Source organism: Tachysurus vachellii, chromosome 18 (assembly GCF_030014155.1).
Source record: "Tachysurus vachellii isolate PV-2020 chromosome 18, HZAU_Pvac_v1, whole genome shotgun sequence".
NCBI classification, from domain to species: Eukaryota; Metazoa; Chordata; class Actinopteri; order Siluriformes; family Bagridae; genus Tachysurus; species Tachysurus vachellii.
In genome coordinates this window covers 15,717,009-15,732,320 of record NC_083477.1, presented here as the reverse complement: position 1 = coordinate 15,732,320, position 15,312 = coordinate 15,717,009, and the positions used below count along the sequence as shown (strand labels likewise).

Here is a 15,312-nt window from a genome sequence, read left to right as displayed (position 1 = left end):
CAGCACACACACACAAAAAACTTTTTATATCTACAGCTCATAATGAAAACCATTTTTTTAAGCATGTTTTTTACTACAGCAAAATATTCTGTAAGCAGCAGCAACAGCAAGGTATTAATCGTGTGTACAGCAACAACACGTTTACTTTCATTGAACAGTTTAAAAGTCATCAATTTCTGTGCAGAAATAAAACAAGTAGAACTCAATGGCAATGCTGTGCCCTGAGACGTCCAATCCCTCTGGGCGCTAGTTAATATGGCTTGTGCGCTTTGTGGCATCAGTAAAAGTTTGGTGCACCAAGAAGAAACTGTGCATTAAATCCCATTCTCAGTTAGCAAAATTGCATTTAATTTTGTTTTTGTTAATCACAATAGTTTCTCTACATGATGACATTCCATGCTGGCAGCTGCTGTACTACAGACAATGCAAAGACATTTCTTACTAAAGCTGAACTCTGAATGACCTACTGCACATTACACACTCCAGCGTCTAGTGAACGTATACATGGAAAACAACAGTTTTTTTGTTTGTTTGTTTGTTTTTAAGCTGTATCCCAGGCTTTGGTAAATGAATGTAATGCGACGTTTCTCTAATGGAATGAGATGATTTTTTTTATTTTAAATAAATTTGTAAGATGTCTTGCCCACCAGAGTGGCGCCAGCAGTCTAGACATTTTTTGCCTGGTAGCTGCGCCCCTCTTCTACTAGGTAAGCAAAAGCTGAAAGTATCCAATATTCCATGCCAAACTGGCGTAAAGTAGTGATTAACTGCGTGTGATTTGGGACGCAGCTTAAGACTATTTAGTGTGCACTGATGACAGGTGATGTTTTCACACACATCAGGAACATGTTAAAAGCGAAATCGAGCAGAATCGTGACTAGATGCAAAGCTAACGTGACTCTGTGGTTACTACACGCTATGGCCACAGGACACGGAGAACCACGAAACAAAGCTAAATCAGATTAGACCTCATTAGAGGAACTGTGCCAATTCCCCAGACGTATCCTGACCGAGTCTCTGGGAATTCTCTGCACTGACTCATATGTCAACAAAGACAGATGCAAGCAGAAAGAAAAGCGAGCGAGTGCTCTACAACACCCTAATTAGAAGAGTCTAAAGGCAACAGAGGTTCAGCCTTGATCACGTGCCCACACGCAACACCATTAACGGTGAACTGCTCGCAGACACAAGCTTCCCCTTGTGTACAGGCTAAGTGTTGGAGGCTTTCAGCTTTAGCAGATGCTCTAATGAGATTTATGAGTGTCTACATTTTATGTGTCGTAAGCCCCTCTCCCATCTGGTCACAAACAGCTCAGACGGCGACCTCGCTGAGGTCTTAATGCCACAAGGTGAAAAGGGCATGCTCAGTACTTACGATCCAGGTGGACCCCGGTTCTCCCTGATAGCACTTCAGCCTGCTTTTGCACAGTGTTAGTAAAGACACTGTGCCTCGGCTGAAGCGGACAGTTCTCTCACCTAAAATGCGCTCTCTTATGCGTAACTTCTCAATATGCTTCCTATCATTAAAATGACCAACGTACGTCCCCATCATTCTTGTTAACAGAACCGAACGCTGGCTGACACACAAGCTTCCCAGGTGGTTTTTCTATATTGGGTCTTCTCAGTGTCTACGTTCTTTGGACACTGTTTACAGAGGTTCATCACAAATTTTAAAGCCCTCCCTCACTCATCATTGGTTGATGTATGTAAAAAAAACCAAACCAAAACAGGAACTCCTATTACTATCACTTCCATTGGTGCATACCTCTGATTGGTCAGAAGCTGTTGTATGACAGCAGCTCTGACTGTATGACAAATCACACGTTTATATGTTTATACACACGTTGTATGTTTGTGTTTCTGCGTTGACAGTCCAGTGTCCGGTGTTAAAAGGCTACACAAATAAAATTGAACTGAACTGAATATATTAAAGCACTAATGTTATGTCGATAGCTTAATAATAACTAAACTGAATGATGTGTTATTTTGCAGAAACAAACACATAGCTGATACTAAAGCTGTGAGATGTTGTTTAACATTTACGGAAGGAGTCTCTAATGTCAGCGTTTCTTAACAGGGCGGAAAGAGGATCTGGTGAGAAAATATAGCTTATTAACACTGTTCAAAAATTAGCAGAAACAAGATTGAACCATATTCACGGCGATCCAATAACTAAATTAACTAAACAGTTACTCTTTAATAAGAAGAATTTTTTTAATAATAACCAAGTTGTCAACCTTTTCTTTACCTATTTCCAGTCTTTAATACTCTGTAATTTTCTTTTGATTTCTTTCGATCGATCCTTATTCATCACTCGGGGGTCACAAGCCTCTAGCCGGACAATCTGCCCTCAGTTACTAAAGAAAGAACGAATCAGCTGAAACTGTCTTGTGAGATAAATCATACATTTGGGCAATAAAACATTGTGCTGATTTGTGAAAACCTTGTCCGTTTACTATGAAAGAGTTTTAAAGACATAAGGTTGAGAACTCACCTTTGGTTTCCTTTTCAGCAGCCTGGGAAGAAATATTAGAAGTGGATTAGGAGGATGGCCACCAAATACACATCACTGCCTAGGTTGATTTACAACATTTGTCATTCTGGTTCCATCTTAAAAGACTGTTAATGTAGGATTGAAAAAAAAAAAAAAAAACCCTGAAAATATTTTGAGGTTTTGAAGTAACTGAGGTTTGTTTACATTTTTATGAAACAAAGCTGCATTGAAGAAAAATGAGTCAATGAGTCAATGAACATGAAATGAGGGCATTTTTCTAACAAGCAGAAATGTTTCCCTAGCTCACACCTGAGCACGTAAGTTTACACCCCCCCAACCCGAATCTGCAAAATGTTACTAATTTAAAATAATTTTAAATATTTTCTTTAAAAGATCTGATTTTTTTCATTTAGTACAGTGCTTCAGAAGCTAAGATTCAAATTCAAATTCAATTTATTTGTGTAGCTCTTTTAACAATTCACATTGTCTCAAAGCAGCTTTACAGAAGTATAGAAGCAGAAGAGAGGGGGAAAAATATCAATATACAAATGTTCCTGTTCAACAGTTTACACCCCCCATGGCTCTTAATGTCTCAGGCTGCTTCCTTGAGCATCAGCGAATGTTTGCAGCTTGTGTTCTAGTCATGTACGAGTCCCTTAGTTAACCTCAGTGGGAAAAGATGGACCTCAAATTCATATAGTCGCTGTTGGAAAGGGGTCACATGCTGAAAAAGTAAAGCATGTGCAGGAGCTGGAGGATATTTCTGAAGAACTGTGGGATGTTTAAAATCTCAGGACAAACAAAGGACTCATGAAGAACTATTCAGTCGTTAATAATATAGGTAACAAAACACAGTATTGAGAATCAAGCATGTGTAAACACTTAAACCAGTTCATTTGTGAAAATTCAGTCCTTATTGTGTTTTGTGGACAATACGTAAACATCAGTTACCTGAAATAGCAGATTCAGGGGAGAACTAAAAAAATACAACAACTTGTTTTTTATAAACTATTATAATATTGTGCAGATTTAGCAAAGAGGGATGTAACTTATATCCTCTTTGTTTTGCGTGGCAGCCTGGTAACATGGAGGATTTGGTGCCTAACAAATTCAACATCAGTTATAAAGAACGGCTGAATTTTTTTACATGGTGGACTCGGAGCAAACAACAGTTGTTTGTATAATATGCAAAGACGAGATGGGGCATGTCGAGGTAAATTTGTTTAAGCACCGACAAAGCATCTATGTAAACTGGGAAGCTGACGTGATCATCAGAGCACATATACGTATATTTATATATTTGTGTGTGTGTGTGTATATATATATATATATATATATATATATATATATATATATATATATATATATATATATAGGTGGACAGTTGAAGTGTCCAATGGAGTTAAGAGATTTGCGCTCAAGCTATTTTCAAGACTTTAGATTGGTTAATAACTTGTAAAAATAACAGACCCACGTGGGGACTGACCAATAGCATCGATATGTGAAAAAATATTAAATTGACAAAATCTGGACATACAAGGTTTCCGCCCGACAGCGACTAATATATATATATATGTGTGTGTGTGTGTGTGTATACAGTATATATATATATATATATATATATATATATATATGTTTGTGTGTGTGTGTGTGTGTGTGTGTGTGTGTGTGTATACAGTATATATATATATATATATATATATATATATATATATATATATATATATATATATATATATATATATATATATATATATATATATATATATATATATTCAGGTTCTGTTTCCTTGTAGATTTGCATGAATTGTTTGGTTGCTCTGTTCGGTAACTTTAAAAAAACAACAATGTTATCAAAGAAACAAACCTGGCCCACCTCTGCACACCACTAAGACCACCATGCACCAGATGGCGTCTGATAAATGTATGGAATAAACAACGGTTCATTCCTATGCTGTTTAATTCCACACTATTTATTCCACAGCATGGTTAATGCTCCAATCTGATTGGTCAGAAGGTGTGTACCAGGACAGTCGCTCCAGTCGTAGCAGGAGATCACTGTGCTTCTGCTGATATGTTATAGTTTCCATAGCAACAGCTCATACAGTTACTTGTTGCAACACATAATCTAAGGATAATAATGAATGATTTTTAAAAATGTGTCATTTAACAAAGTAGGTATAATCATTAGGTGTAATTGTTGTTGTGGAAATATTATGTGAGTGCGTGGGCTACACCTCCAGGGTCACGCCTCCTTGGTGTCCCGACCACCCCCCACCCCCCAGCACAGTCTGTTGTGTTATTGCTTACTTAATGCTTAATAAAACCGTGAACAATTTAATTTATATATTTCAAACAATCCAAATAAAAACCATGATTAAAAAATAGTCAATGCAGATGCTGATTATATGAAGCATCTGATTTAAAGAAACAGTCTATACAGGTGTTAGTTTATTTGCAAGATTTGTTCATATTAAAGTCAGTTAAAGGAGACTGATATAACAAATATAATCTATATCTATAAGGAGAAAGCTACTCAGTCTAATAACGCATATGGACTCGCAACGCTAGTGCGACCTTCAGCAGGGCTGACTTGGACACAAGACGTCTTCATGCAGTGCTGAGAAACATGTTAACAGGCCGTTTGTGCCGTCTTGTTTTAAAAAAGCTTTAAAATTCTATACATTATATAGACTAAAATTCTATACACTATATAGTGTAATGACTGTTGAAAACTCTAAATAAATGAATCTTTTCATTTTTCCCCCATTCAGTGTGTCGGATAGTTTTTAGGGCTACACGGGCAGGAAATTGAGAATATTACGGTGGGAAAAACAACACGTTTTAGATCTTTAGATGCTGAGGAGCTTTGAACCCTCACTGCGTTCACACCGAACTGAGAATTAAGGGCTTGTAGGGTTCAGCACTCCTGGGTACGTAATACAGCCCGACTGCAAAGATGGCGGGTGGAAATCCCCCTCCAGCCTCAGAGTATAGAAAGGATGTAGGCGGTGCTAAGTAAACATACTTTACTCAAACCCCAGGGCAAGGGCAAGAAGAAGAACAAACAAAAAAAAAAAAAAAACATCACACCTCACCTTTTTCTGAGCGACTTCCTTTTTCTTCTTTTCCTCTTGCTTTTTCTTTTTCTTTTCTTCCATCAAATGGGTCTGTTCTCGTGGTTCTTGCCTCGTCTCCCGACTGCGAGAAAAGGCAGAGTGGGCAAATGTTAACTGTGTCTCACACATTAAGGCAATATGCAGCACAGGAGAGAAGTGGAAGTATTTAAACGGCGATAAAAAAAAAAAAAGGCATCTGCGATGGACAAGCTGCTTTTGAAATTCATTTACACGTTGCTTAATTTAATATAAGAGATTTATTTCTTTTAATACACACTAATGGATCGAGTAAGAACCTGCTCAGCACTTCTGATGGATTAATTACACACTTTGTAACACTCTTAACACATCCTTTAAGTCTAATTATACCAAGGGCTGGAAAGTAAACTGGGGTTAAAAATTGAATACAGGTATGAAGCAGTGCCACTATATAAATTCTCCCAGCTCTGTGGTTTCTTGAGAACTGAATCAAATGACAAGTGACTCGGTTTATAGCTTCTATAGCAAAAGTGAGGACAGGAACAAACTCTGCACCACAGTTGGTTTTTCTAAGACATTGCTGTGGTAAAAGAGAAATAAAACACTTCAGGACAGAATGTTACCTACTAATAAAGGGGTCTCACATGTGGGTGGTGTGCCACAGGCTTCATGTCAAATGGTGATGTAGTGAGCATGTAGTACACTTGACTAGTTTGTTCAGTTTCAAACTCCACTGGTTTATTTTTCACATAAAGATAAAACCTGTTTTCTACAAAGATTTTCATTTAGAGGCACGATGGTCGAAAAAAAAAAGGTTGGTTCAACTAGAAACCAGACATTACAGATGTTGCAAGCAAGCATGTTTAAAACCTTTCATGAATGAGCTCTCTCATGCTTCACCGTTCAGCTCTGGATATGAAGAAATCATGAGAATAAATTCAGATTAGATTTCTATGAAGATTTCTGATAAAGGTCGATGATAAAACACATCTCGATAAGATGAACAAACCCTACGGGGGAAAATCAATCGGTCCAGTATTTACTGGTTACGACATTGCAGAGAACACATACTGTACATTTGCCATTTCCAAAGCAACACAATCAGCCAACCACCTGATGAGCTGAATCATTCTGTGCCATGATAGCCAAGTTTAAAATAATCATGTGAGGAGATTCGGGGAAACCTGCTGCGAGGTTTGGTCCGTTTTCTTTTTTAATATTTACATGTGCTCCAGCACAAAATAATAAGATGCAGACAAAATTTGTTTAATGCAGACAAAATTTATTTCGCAATTAAAAACGTCACACTGTGTTACAGTAAGTTCAAACACTTTGTAGTGAAAATGCAGCAGAGAATTTGAGGAATGAATGTGTCTGAAATCTGGGGAAATGTCTGCTGGAGTGGAAACCACCACAAACGGAGATAGAACCTTTTTGTTCTAGGGGTCTTATGGTGTTTTGCCCTGGTAGTTAGCGTAAAATTCTCTATATACTTAAAGGAACTTCACAATTTATTCTCTATATTCGACATTTGGACATGATGATGCGTCTCTGTCATAGGTCTATTTTATAGGTCTATTTCTTCATGCATATGCTTAGCAGACACTAAGCAAGGAAAACCTTTACTTGTGTGAGACAGGGAAAAGGGGCGGGGCTTCCACTGAGTCAACTGAGAGTGTACCAATCACAGCAGATTTATACACGGACTTATACACTGGCGCATTTCTGACTAATAAGAGGTCGTAGGTTTGCAGGGCGACTTATGGTGTCGCATCATTGCTGACCCTGTGCTCCGGCCCCGATTACCAAAGGTGGGACATGTGAAGAAAAGAATTTCATTATTCTGTAATGTATATGAGAAAGTAATAAAGGCTTTTTCTTATCCATTGTTCAAAGGAGTCTCCAGTGTCTGTGCTTTGCATCAGGGAATTTTTCTTGAGACATTTTGTGGATTTTTTTTTTTGTTGTTTCCGGGCAACATGAACATCTTTTTTTTTGTATTATTAACTTCAAGGACGAAGAAAATAAAACGGCTGGGTGAAGGAGCGGGAAAAAAAATGATAACAGGAACAACTAACTGGAGCCACTGAAGTTTCCACAGCATAGCGTAACTATAAACGGATAACAATTCAAACAATAAAAGCCAACATGCTGTGCTGTTATTGGAAAATAATCTATTTTGGGGCTGGTAAACTCTCCCTTCACTGGACACCCCTTCATCCTTTCATGGTTTATTTCTTAATTATTAATTGGTCCAAGAACAAATTATACCACAAGTCCAATAGTCTGCTATTATCAAAAAGACAATGACTTCAAAAAATAATGACTCAAAAAACCTTCATGGCTACACACACACTTTCACGATTAAATGACTACAGAAGCTAATAAGGTGATTTGATTCATTTCGCAGCGCATGAGCTCTCAGCTCTGGTGTACTCACTAAACCATGTGTAACTCTAAAGGCAATCATTACACAGACAGATTAAAAACTGAAGTATTTTAACTTGACAGTAAAATTATATGCTTTTTTCTCTTTTTCTGTGCAGCTGGATGAAGAAGCACTGTGACTAAACTGCATCGACAGGGAGCCTGGTGCAAGCGCACAAGATGGAGTAGATGGAAGGGGAGAGTGGGGAGAGTGGGGTGCGGATGGAGGGTTGGAGGGTTGGGGGTAGGGTTGGATTCTCTCTGGGCACCGAGCCAAAAATGCCACTGCTACAAACCCAGAGCCCAGAGACTAGCAACGGCGGTGGAAGAAACCTGCAGCTTCACCGTCTGAGAGTAACAGTGCTATTACACAGCCGTGGCATTTGTGAAGAGTAAAGCCGATGTTCCGTCCAACCTTGGGGAACCCAAAATCCTCTCTCTCTCTCTCTCTCTCTCTCTGTGCGTGTGTGTGTGTGTGAGAGAGAGAGAAAGAGAGAGAGCCAGTGAGAGAGAAAATCGCACGAGAAAATGAACAAAGGCAGAGAACAGGACAGAGCCAAGAGTGAAAGTAAAACAACGGTGTTATCCAGTCAAACCTAAACTGATGCTTAGAATTTCCATTTGAAATATTTCAAGTCTTTCTTCTTTTTTTTTTTATGTTTGATGTAGTTGTGTAAAGATGAACTGAACTGATGTATTGTGACCAATGGAACTGTTTTATACTTAAAGTAGCTAAAAACAGCACCCTTTGATTGATTCGCCGTTGTTATGACCCTGGCGACTTTTATTTTCAAGTAGCTGCTAATAAAAGCATTTTCACAAGCGGTTTCCCAATTTATTGCCTTCGAAGACCACACAAACATCCTTTATAAAGGCTTTGCTCATTCCACTCGCGTCTCTTAGGGTGTTTAATGGCTGGAGTAATAAAATGCATTAGGGGGAAACTTGTGGGAGGCCATTTATCTACAAATCAGTTTCAAGAAACACATACGGACAAGATGATTAGACAGGGACACGAGACAGCGCTAGCCAACAGTACGCTGGATACAGTAAGTGGTACATGCACGTGATCCTCAGCTGTAATGAAGCTCGAAAAGAAACCTTTTAATCATGAACGAGTAGAATTTAAATACAGAAGAGGCAGGCGTGGGCTGGGTATGCGACACGTACGTACCCAACATAGTTGCAGGTTTTGCCACTAGGATAGATAATTACGCATGAAGACGCATTCTCCAGTAGCACGAGCACGGTCACTGCTTGGATCAGCCAAGTATTTATTAAAATTTCACACAAAAAATATTTTGCTCTTTAATGTCTGTTGTGTAAATTGAAGAATAAAAATGGCCAAATAAATATATATATATATGTGTAAATAAACGTCACACATCCTCAACATGTGACGCCACTCAGTTTCCTGTCTCGCAAGCAAATACTATGCAGCGCAAACCTGCATGCGATAAACAAATCCCACAAATCTAGCTACTCTGGAGGAGGTTAAGCTGCAGTCGTGTTCATTTTGTCTTAGAGGAAAGTGTTAACAGCAGGATGTTTGTGCTTAGGGCCTGTTGTAGTGGTGTGGCGGGCGAGTGCGGCTGCACACTCATGACGTTACCTTGTCTCCGTCCTTCGGGTGCCAATGTTCTCATGTGGTTTTGCCAACCCCATCGATTGTGTTCCATGTACGAGGGTTGAGTTAATCCAAAACCTTAAAAGTGCGACATGTGTTCAAACTGAAATGAACAGTTCTCTTCAGCTGTACTTTCTACATGTAAGGACATTTTGAGACATTGGAAGTCACACACGCCTTCCTCCTACAAACGAATGGGTAGAACTTCTGCTGAGTGTCATATTTAGTGTCAGGACGTTATGACCAATATATAAAAACATTGGGGTCCCAAAAAACAAGCTGTTGTTAAGGTTTAAAAGTGGTCGTCTTTTACTCATTTGTTTATTGTCTGTCTGTCTGTCTATTATGTACTTTGTATTGTGTTACTTTCCGTTGTTTTTAGTATGCCCTTTTATTCCTTCTTTATTTTAATTTATTAATCTATTCACTGTTTGTCTGGGTGTTTGGGTGTGAACTGTGGGAAGGGGGCTTAAAAACTAAATAAAGAAATAAATAAAACAATATTTGTCACTACAGAGAGGTGAATTATGGTACAGAGAGGGGAAGAGGGTTAAAACAATGCTATTTTTCAAGTTCTTAGACTTTTCTTCATGGTTTTAAATGGCGGGACTGTGGCGTCATGTCCACTGGTCAGGTTTTCCTGCACAGCTGTTTAGCCCCGCCCCCTAAGATTTAGATGGGATTTACATATGCTAAACAATACACACAGTCAACATCAGGGACACAAACAAGGTGTACCAAGGGGTATATCAGCATAAAAAAGATCTAGTTGCCAGAGGGAGCAAACGAAAGATTTTGAGGCACTAGTGGATGATAAGATAAATTCACCTACACTGATATAATGATATTAATAAATGTCTTCTGCCGACCTGAAAACTTGATCATTTCCTGCTATGATGAACGCAGCACCAGGCCATTCGGTGTGGTCAGATCAGTAACCGGGTTCGTACGATCAAACGGCACCGGTGTCACGATGCCTTCATACTGATAGAGGGCACAAAGGAGAAGATGGTTTACCATCAATTACTGGAATATTTGACTCATGAATAATAAAAAATAATAATAAAGAGCTTATTTTTAATAAATACATTTGAATAAATCAGTATGCTTAGCAAATATGGCTATTCGGGGTCAGGAGCTATGTGCTGCAGAAATAAATAAAACTCGCTTTTTTGTGTTGTAGTGTATTGCTGATAATAAAGCAGTGTTTGATACTGCAGGTTGTCTCTTCTTATATGTCTTATATGACACGATACTGGATTTAAAATACAATATAAGAGTAAAGTTCAGCCACATCAGCACAGACATGTAGATTTTTTACTTCCCAACTAGCTTGGACCACACGGCTCTCTGCTTTTACTAAGATTGGGCTTTTCACACTGTTTTATTGCACACTCCTTCCTTGGAGTGTTCCTTCATACTAGTTTACCAAATAGTAAAAGATGAACTGAAGCTGTGTCCTAAATGGCATACAACACGATATACACTTACACTATGCGCTCTAGCATCTAGTGTATACATTTCTATCGTCTCAAATGGAACACTAGCAGATTATTATTATTTTATTACTGGAAGTATAAACAGTTTTTTAGCCTATGACAAATGATGACAAACGCTCATACAATGATCTTTTATTTATTTATTTATTTTTTAAAGACGTCCTCTGCACCAATGTGTCGTCAATTTTCCGTCGTCGTATCTTTAATTCTTTTCTCGTGCGAGCTCTGCCCTTCTTCCAAGCTTCCACACTTGTTTCTTTTTCAGCTGACTACATGCATCATCCTGGTATTTGAAGTGCACTTCTTCTTGTTAGAACTTTCACAGTAAAGACAATACTCACATGGGTAATACGACAAAATGGCACAGTACAGCGCGCAAGTATGCAATCTGGGATGCATCTTATGTATTTGGCAGCATGTTGTGATTTTCTACAGCTTTTCCATCTAAACTGTCACACCAGTAGACTCTCTGCCAGCGACTGCCCTTCACAGCTGTCTTTGCCTGGTCAGCAACAGTATAAGAGTTTTTTTTACTTCTTCTTCTATTCAAACAGCAACATTCAGCTGCATTAAGCTCAGCACAGTGCACAAGGCCACAACATCACTGTGTAAGAGCATGCAGTCAAAGCATATTGTGTGGTAATCTGAGCATTACGTGGCCTCTTTTTTGTCTAGCTCAACCAACAGCTTCTTTCACTGGCAGAGAATACACTGTTTTTCTAATATGCTCACATGCTGACAGGAGGGCCCTGATCCTGCGAAGGGGCCGAATCTGCGCTCCAAAATTAGCAACTACTGCACCGCACTGGCCAGCCGTGAGGCCAGGGGGGCTCGCACATGGAACGGCACGTCAGCAGTTTCTACAGAGTCCTGTACACGTTTCTCACAAGGCATCTGTGAACCCCACACCAACTAGGAGTAAATAGCTGCGAGAGGAAAACAATCAGTGCAGATAAAATCTTACAATCAGCTGATCCTGTCAGCAGGACTGCACTCTATCCTTCTCTGTAACTAGTGTTCACTAGTGTTTAAAATCTGTGTTTGCACATGTGTATACACCCCTACTAGCGTGTCAGTAACTCATTTAATACCAAATGCAGCCAAATATTTAACTAAACACAAAAACGGTGGTTTTTAAACTTTTTGTAGCCAAGCACCACTTTTAATTGTAAATGATAAATGGAAACCCCTCAGTGTGTATTTATTCATGAGCCTTATAATGTTTAGTATATTCATTACACTCTCTGGGTCCCAACTGATTATTTATCCACTGCCTTGTTTGGGAGTTAAGATTCAAACCATGTGACCACACCAGAAAGACTCAGAATCAGAGTCTATAGTCATAATGATAAGAACTGTAAGAACTCAATAATAAATAGGAAACATCTGATAATGATGCTGCAACAAAATGAAAGATATGAACCGGATTTTGAGCAGCACTGCACTATTGGACTATTTTAAAGTATTCTTTTAAAGTACTATTTTAAATGTCATGTTTATTTCCTTGTTCTTTCTCTTTGTGACCTTGCATTGTCTGAAGCTAAGCTTAAAAGAAATAAAAAACAAATAAAAAACTTAATTGTGTGAGTCACATTAAATCATATAGCTCTGAAAACTTGTTTCCTGACATACGTGACAATTACGTCTTAATTATTAGTTTTACAACTTTTGTTAAATCTCACTGCTGCATTACAGTATTACAAAATCAATTAAATAAATACACACAAAATATATGGTGGGTTTTGTGCGCGCAAAATTTTTTTTTTTAATTAACGTGTTAAAATAAAAAATCGCATTCACGTTTACAAATTTCTCTCTCAATATAATTCTGTTTTTCAATTTATTCTCTCATGGCCTGTTATTAATCAAGTTACAAGTTAACTAAGTTTGTCAGCATAAAAGTTATATAAAATAGTATATATATATATATATATATATATATATATATATATATATATATACACATACATACATACATACATACACACACTGATGACTTAATATTTTAAATAATAATAGTAGATAATAATAATTTAATATAAATAATAGCTGTAAAAAGCACATTATTTTCATGATAATTATTTATGTCCAAAATCCTTAAGTGAAATAAACTTTTATTTATATAAATTTTATTTTATTTAATAACTTTTGTTGTTTTTTATATATTATATATATATAATATATATTTTATGCAAAATAGCTGAAGCCTTATTCGAGTACATATTCGTACATTTCTGAAAAAATGTATGTATACATATATATATATTATACACACATATATATATGTCACTATTCTCAGCGGGGCTGTCTGTATAAAAACCTCCCCTGTATCTTCTCAGGTGATGTATTTATCTCTGGGAACAGATGCAGTATTTATTTACTTTCTGCTGCATCTTTTATTTTCAGTTTGCATCGTGTTTACACTTGTGACGTCTAAGGGGAAATGATGACGTAAGCTACAACCGGGGGCGCCACAGATAAGCGAAAAATAATCCGGTCAAATCAGCCTGCAAGGTTTATTTTACCAGCTTGTGTGTTGTTCTGCAGCAGAAGTGAACAGTAAACGAGCAGATTAAACAATCACAGAAGAGAAGCGCACGGTTACAACGTGGCCTCGCGCACTGAATAACACACAACATTTAACTGGATGTGATGTTGACGAATCAGACGTGAACAAATCCATGATAAAACACTACAGACTGGACGGTTTAACTGTTTACACACAGGCTGTTAAACATTCTTCATCCCAAAGCAACACGTCTTTAAAATAATCGTTTATTTTGGTCGGTAAACCAAACAAAACCCCGCACGTGCCACCGCGTTAAATACCTTTTTAAACGGATTCATCGAGTTGAACGTGGAAACGTGCCAGTTTTTGGACTCATTAATGCTTACCTTACATCACACGTCCGGCAATGGCGGTTTAGTGCAGAAAGTGTTTCGTGTCCCGGGGACGTGTTTATACACTCGCACTGACACCCCGGCGACTCGACACTGCAGTCAAACAGCTAGCTTGGCTTTTCCACGTCAGGGATTCAGTCCGTTTTTTTTTTTTTTTGCACAAAACAAAACAAAACAAAACAAACAAAAACAACCAGTGCAAACAGAGGAAACGAGCGCTTTGAGCACGCAGACGAGCAGCTCAGTGTTTGTGTTCGGCGCGTGCAGCAGCTCCACCGCGCGCGCTGCGCCTTTTCAATGACGTGTTCATCTCGACAAGGCGATAAAAGTGCACAAACGTTCTCAGCGTGCATTTATCTCGCTAACACGCGTGCAAACGAGTCCACACGAGTACGTGCTCTGAGTGGACAGAAACTCCGAGATGTCCATTTAAATTGCTCTGTAGTGACAGAAAGGCGTTTACTGGGCTTGCGTTTGCGGTCCTCTAGCAGCCATTTTGTTGAAACTGACAACAGCAGCTCACTGCAAACAGGAAGTGCCCCATTCCCCAGCGCCGTGTCACGTGACCTCTAGGCGCAAACAAGCCTAAAAAAGTGGCTCCGCCTCCTAGTTACTATGGTAACGGACTTCACTGGCTCCTGCTGTGCCATCTCAATGCATCTCTCTTTCGTCCTCGTTTTATGTTTGTCTCTGCTGTGTATAGGCATTTGATCTCCTGTTTTGACAAACATTGAGACGTTTTTTTCCTCACAAACACTTCCAGACTGCACCAGTCACAGGTACAGCTTCTATTTTGACCATTTTAACACAAAAAGTGAAACCTTTTCAGCAGGGGACGCAGTTTCGACACAGGACTCAGTCCACTGGAAGCACATTCAATTATTTCACTCTGAGGCAGGAATTAAACACCCTGGGTGGGACACCAGACCATTGCACCACACAAAGAAACACTTACCTACGGGCAGTTTATCTAAGCCGACCCACCTACTGGCACGTTTTGGGTGGTGGGTATAAACCACAGAACCCAAAGGAAACCCACACAGACTCATAAATGCCAGTAACATCCACCCAAGGACAAAAGGATTCCCAACAGAACAGAACATGCCCACAGCATCACATGCCAACTTCAAGCATCATGCTTGCCTTCTTCCCGTGCACCCTGGTGCCATTGACCCTGTCACCATTTCAACGATTCTCCTTCCTTGGATCTTTTGGCACTTACTAACCTCTGAGTACCGGGACACTCCATCCCATTTTATAGATGCT

General features: G+C 38.8%; 1 protein-coding gene across 2 annotated transcripts in view; it reads right to left on the bottom strand.

Moving 5' to 3' along the window:
* The window catches only part of tnrc6c1 (trinucleotide repeat containing adaptor 6C1), a 46,559-nt gene extending 31,966 nt beyond the window's left edge, over nucleotides 1–14,593 (bottom strand). The window contains exons 1-3 of one of the 2 annotated variants that reach the window (XM_060892398.1): nucleotides 14,041–14,593; nucleotides 5,593–5,695; nucleotides 2,495–2,516 (exon numbers count right to left, since the gene is read on the bottom strand). In XM_060892398.1, the coding sequence (XP_060748381.1) occupies nucleotides 2,495–2,516; nucleotides 5,593–5,655 (85 nt within the window). In that variant the 5' untranslated portion in view covers nucleotides 5,656–5,695; nucleotides 14,041–14,593. Of the gene's footprint in view, nucleotides 1–2,494; nucleotides 2,517–5,592; nucleotides 5,696–14,040 lie in introns of those variants that run through there. The other variant, XM_060892400.1, reaches the window with a different exon arrangement.
* Nucleotides 14,594–15,312: the final 719 nt, after the last annotated feature.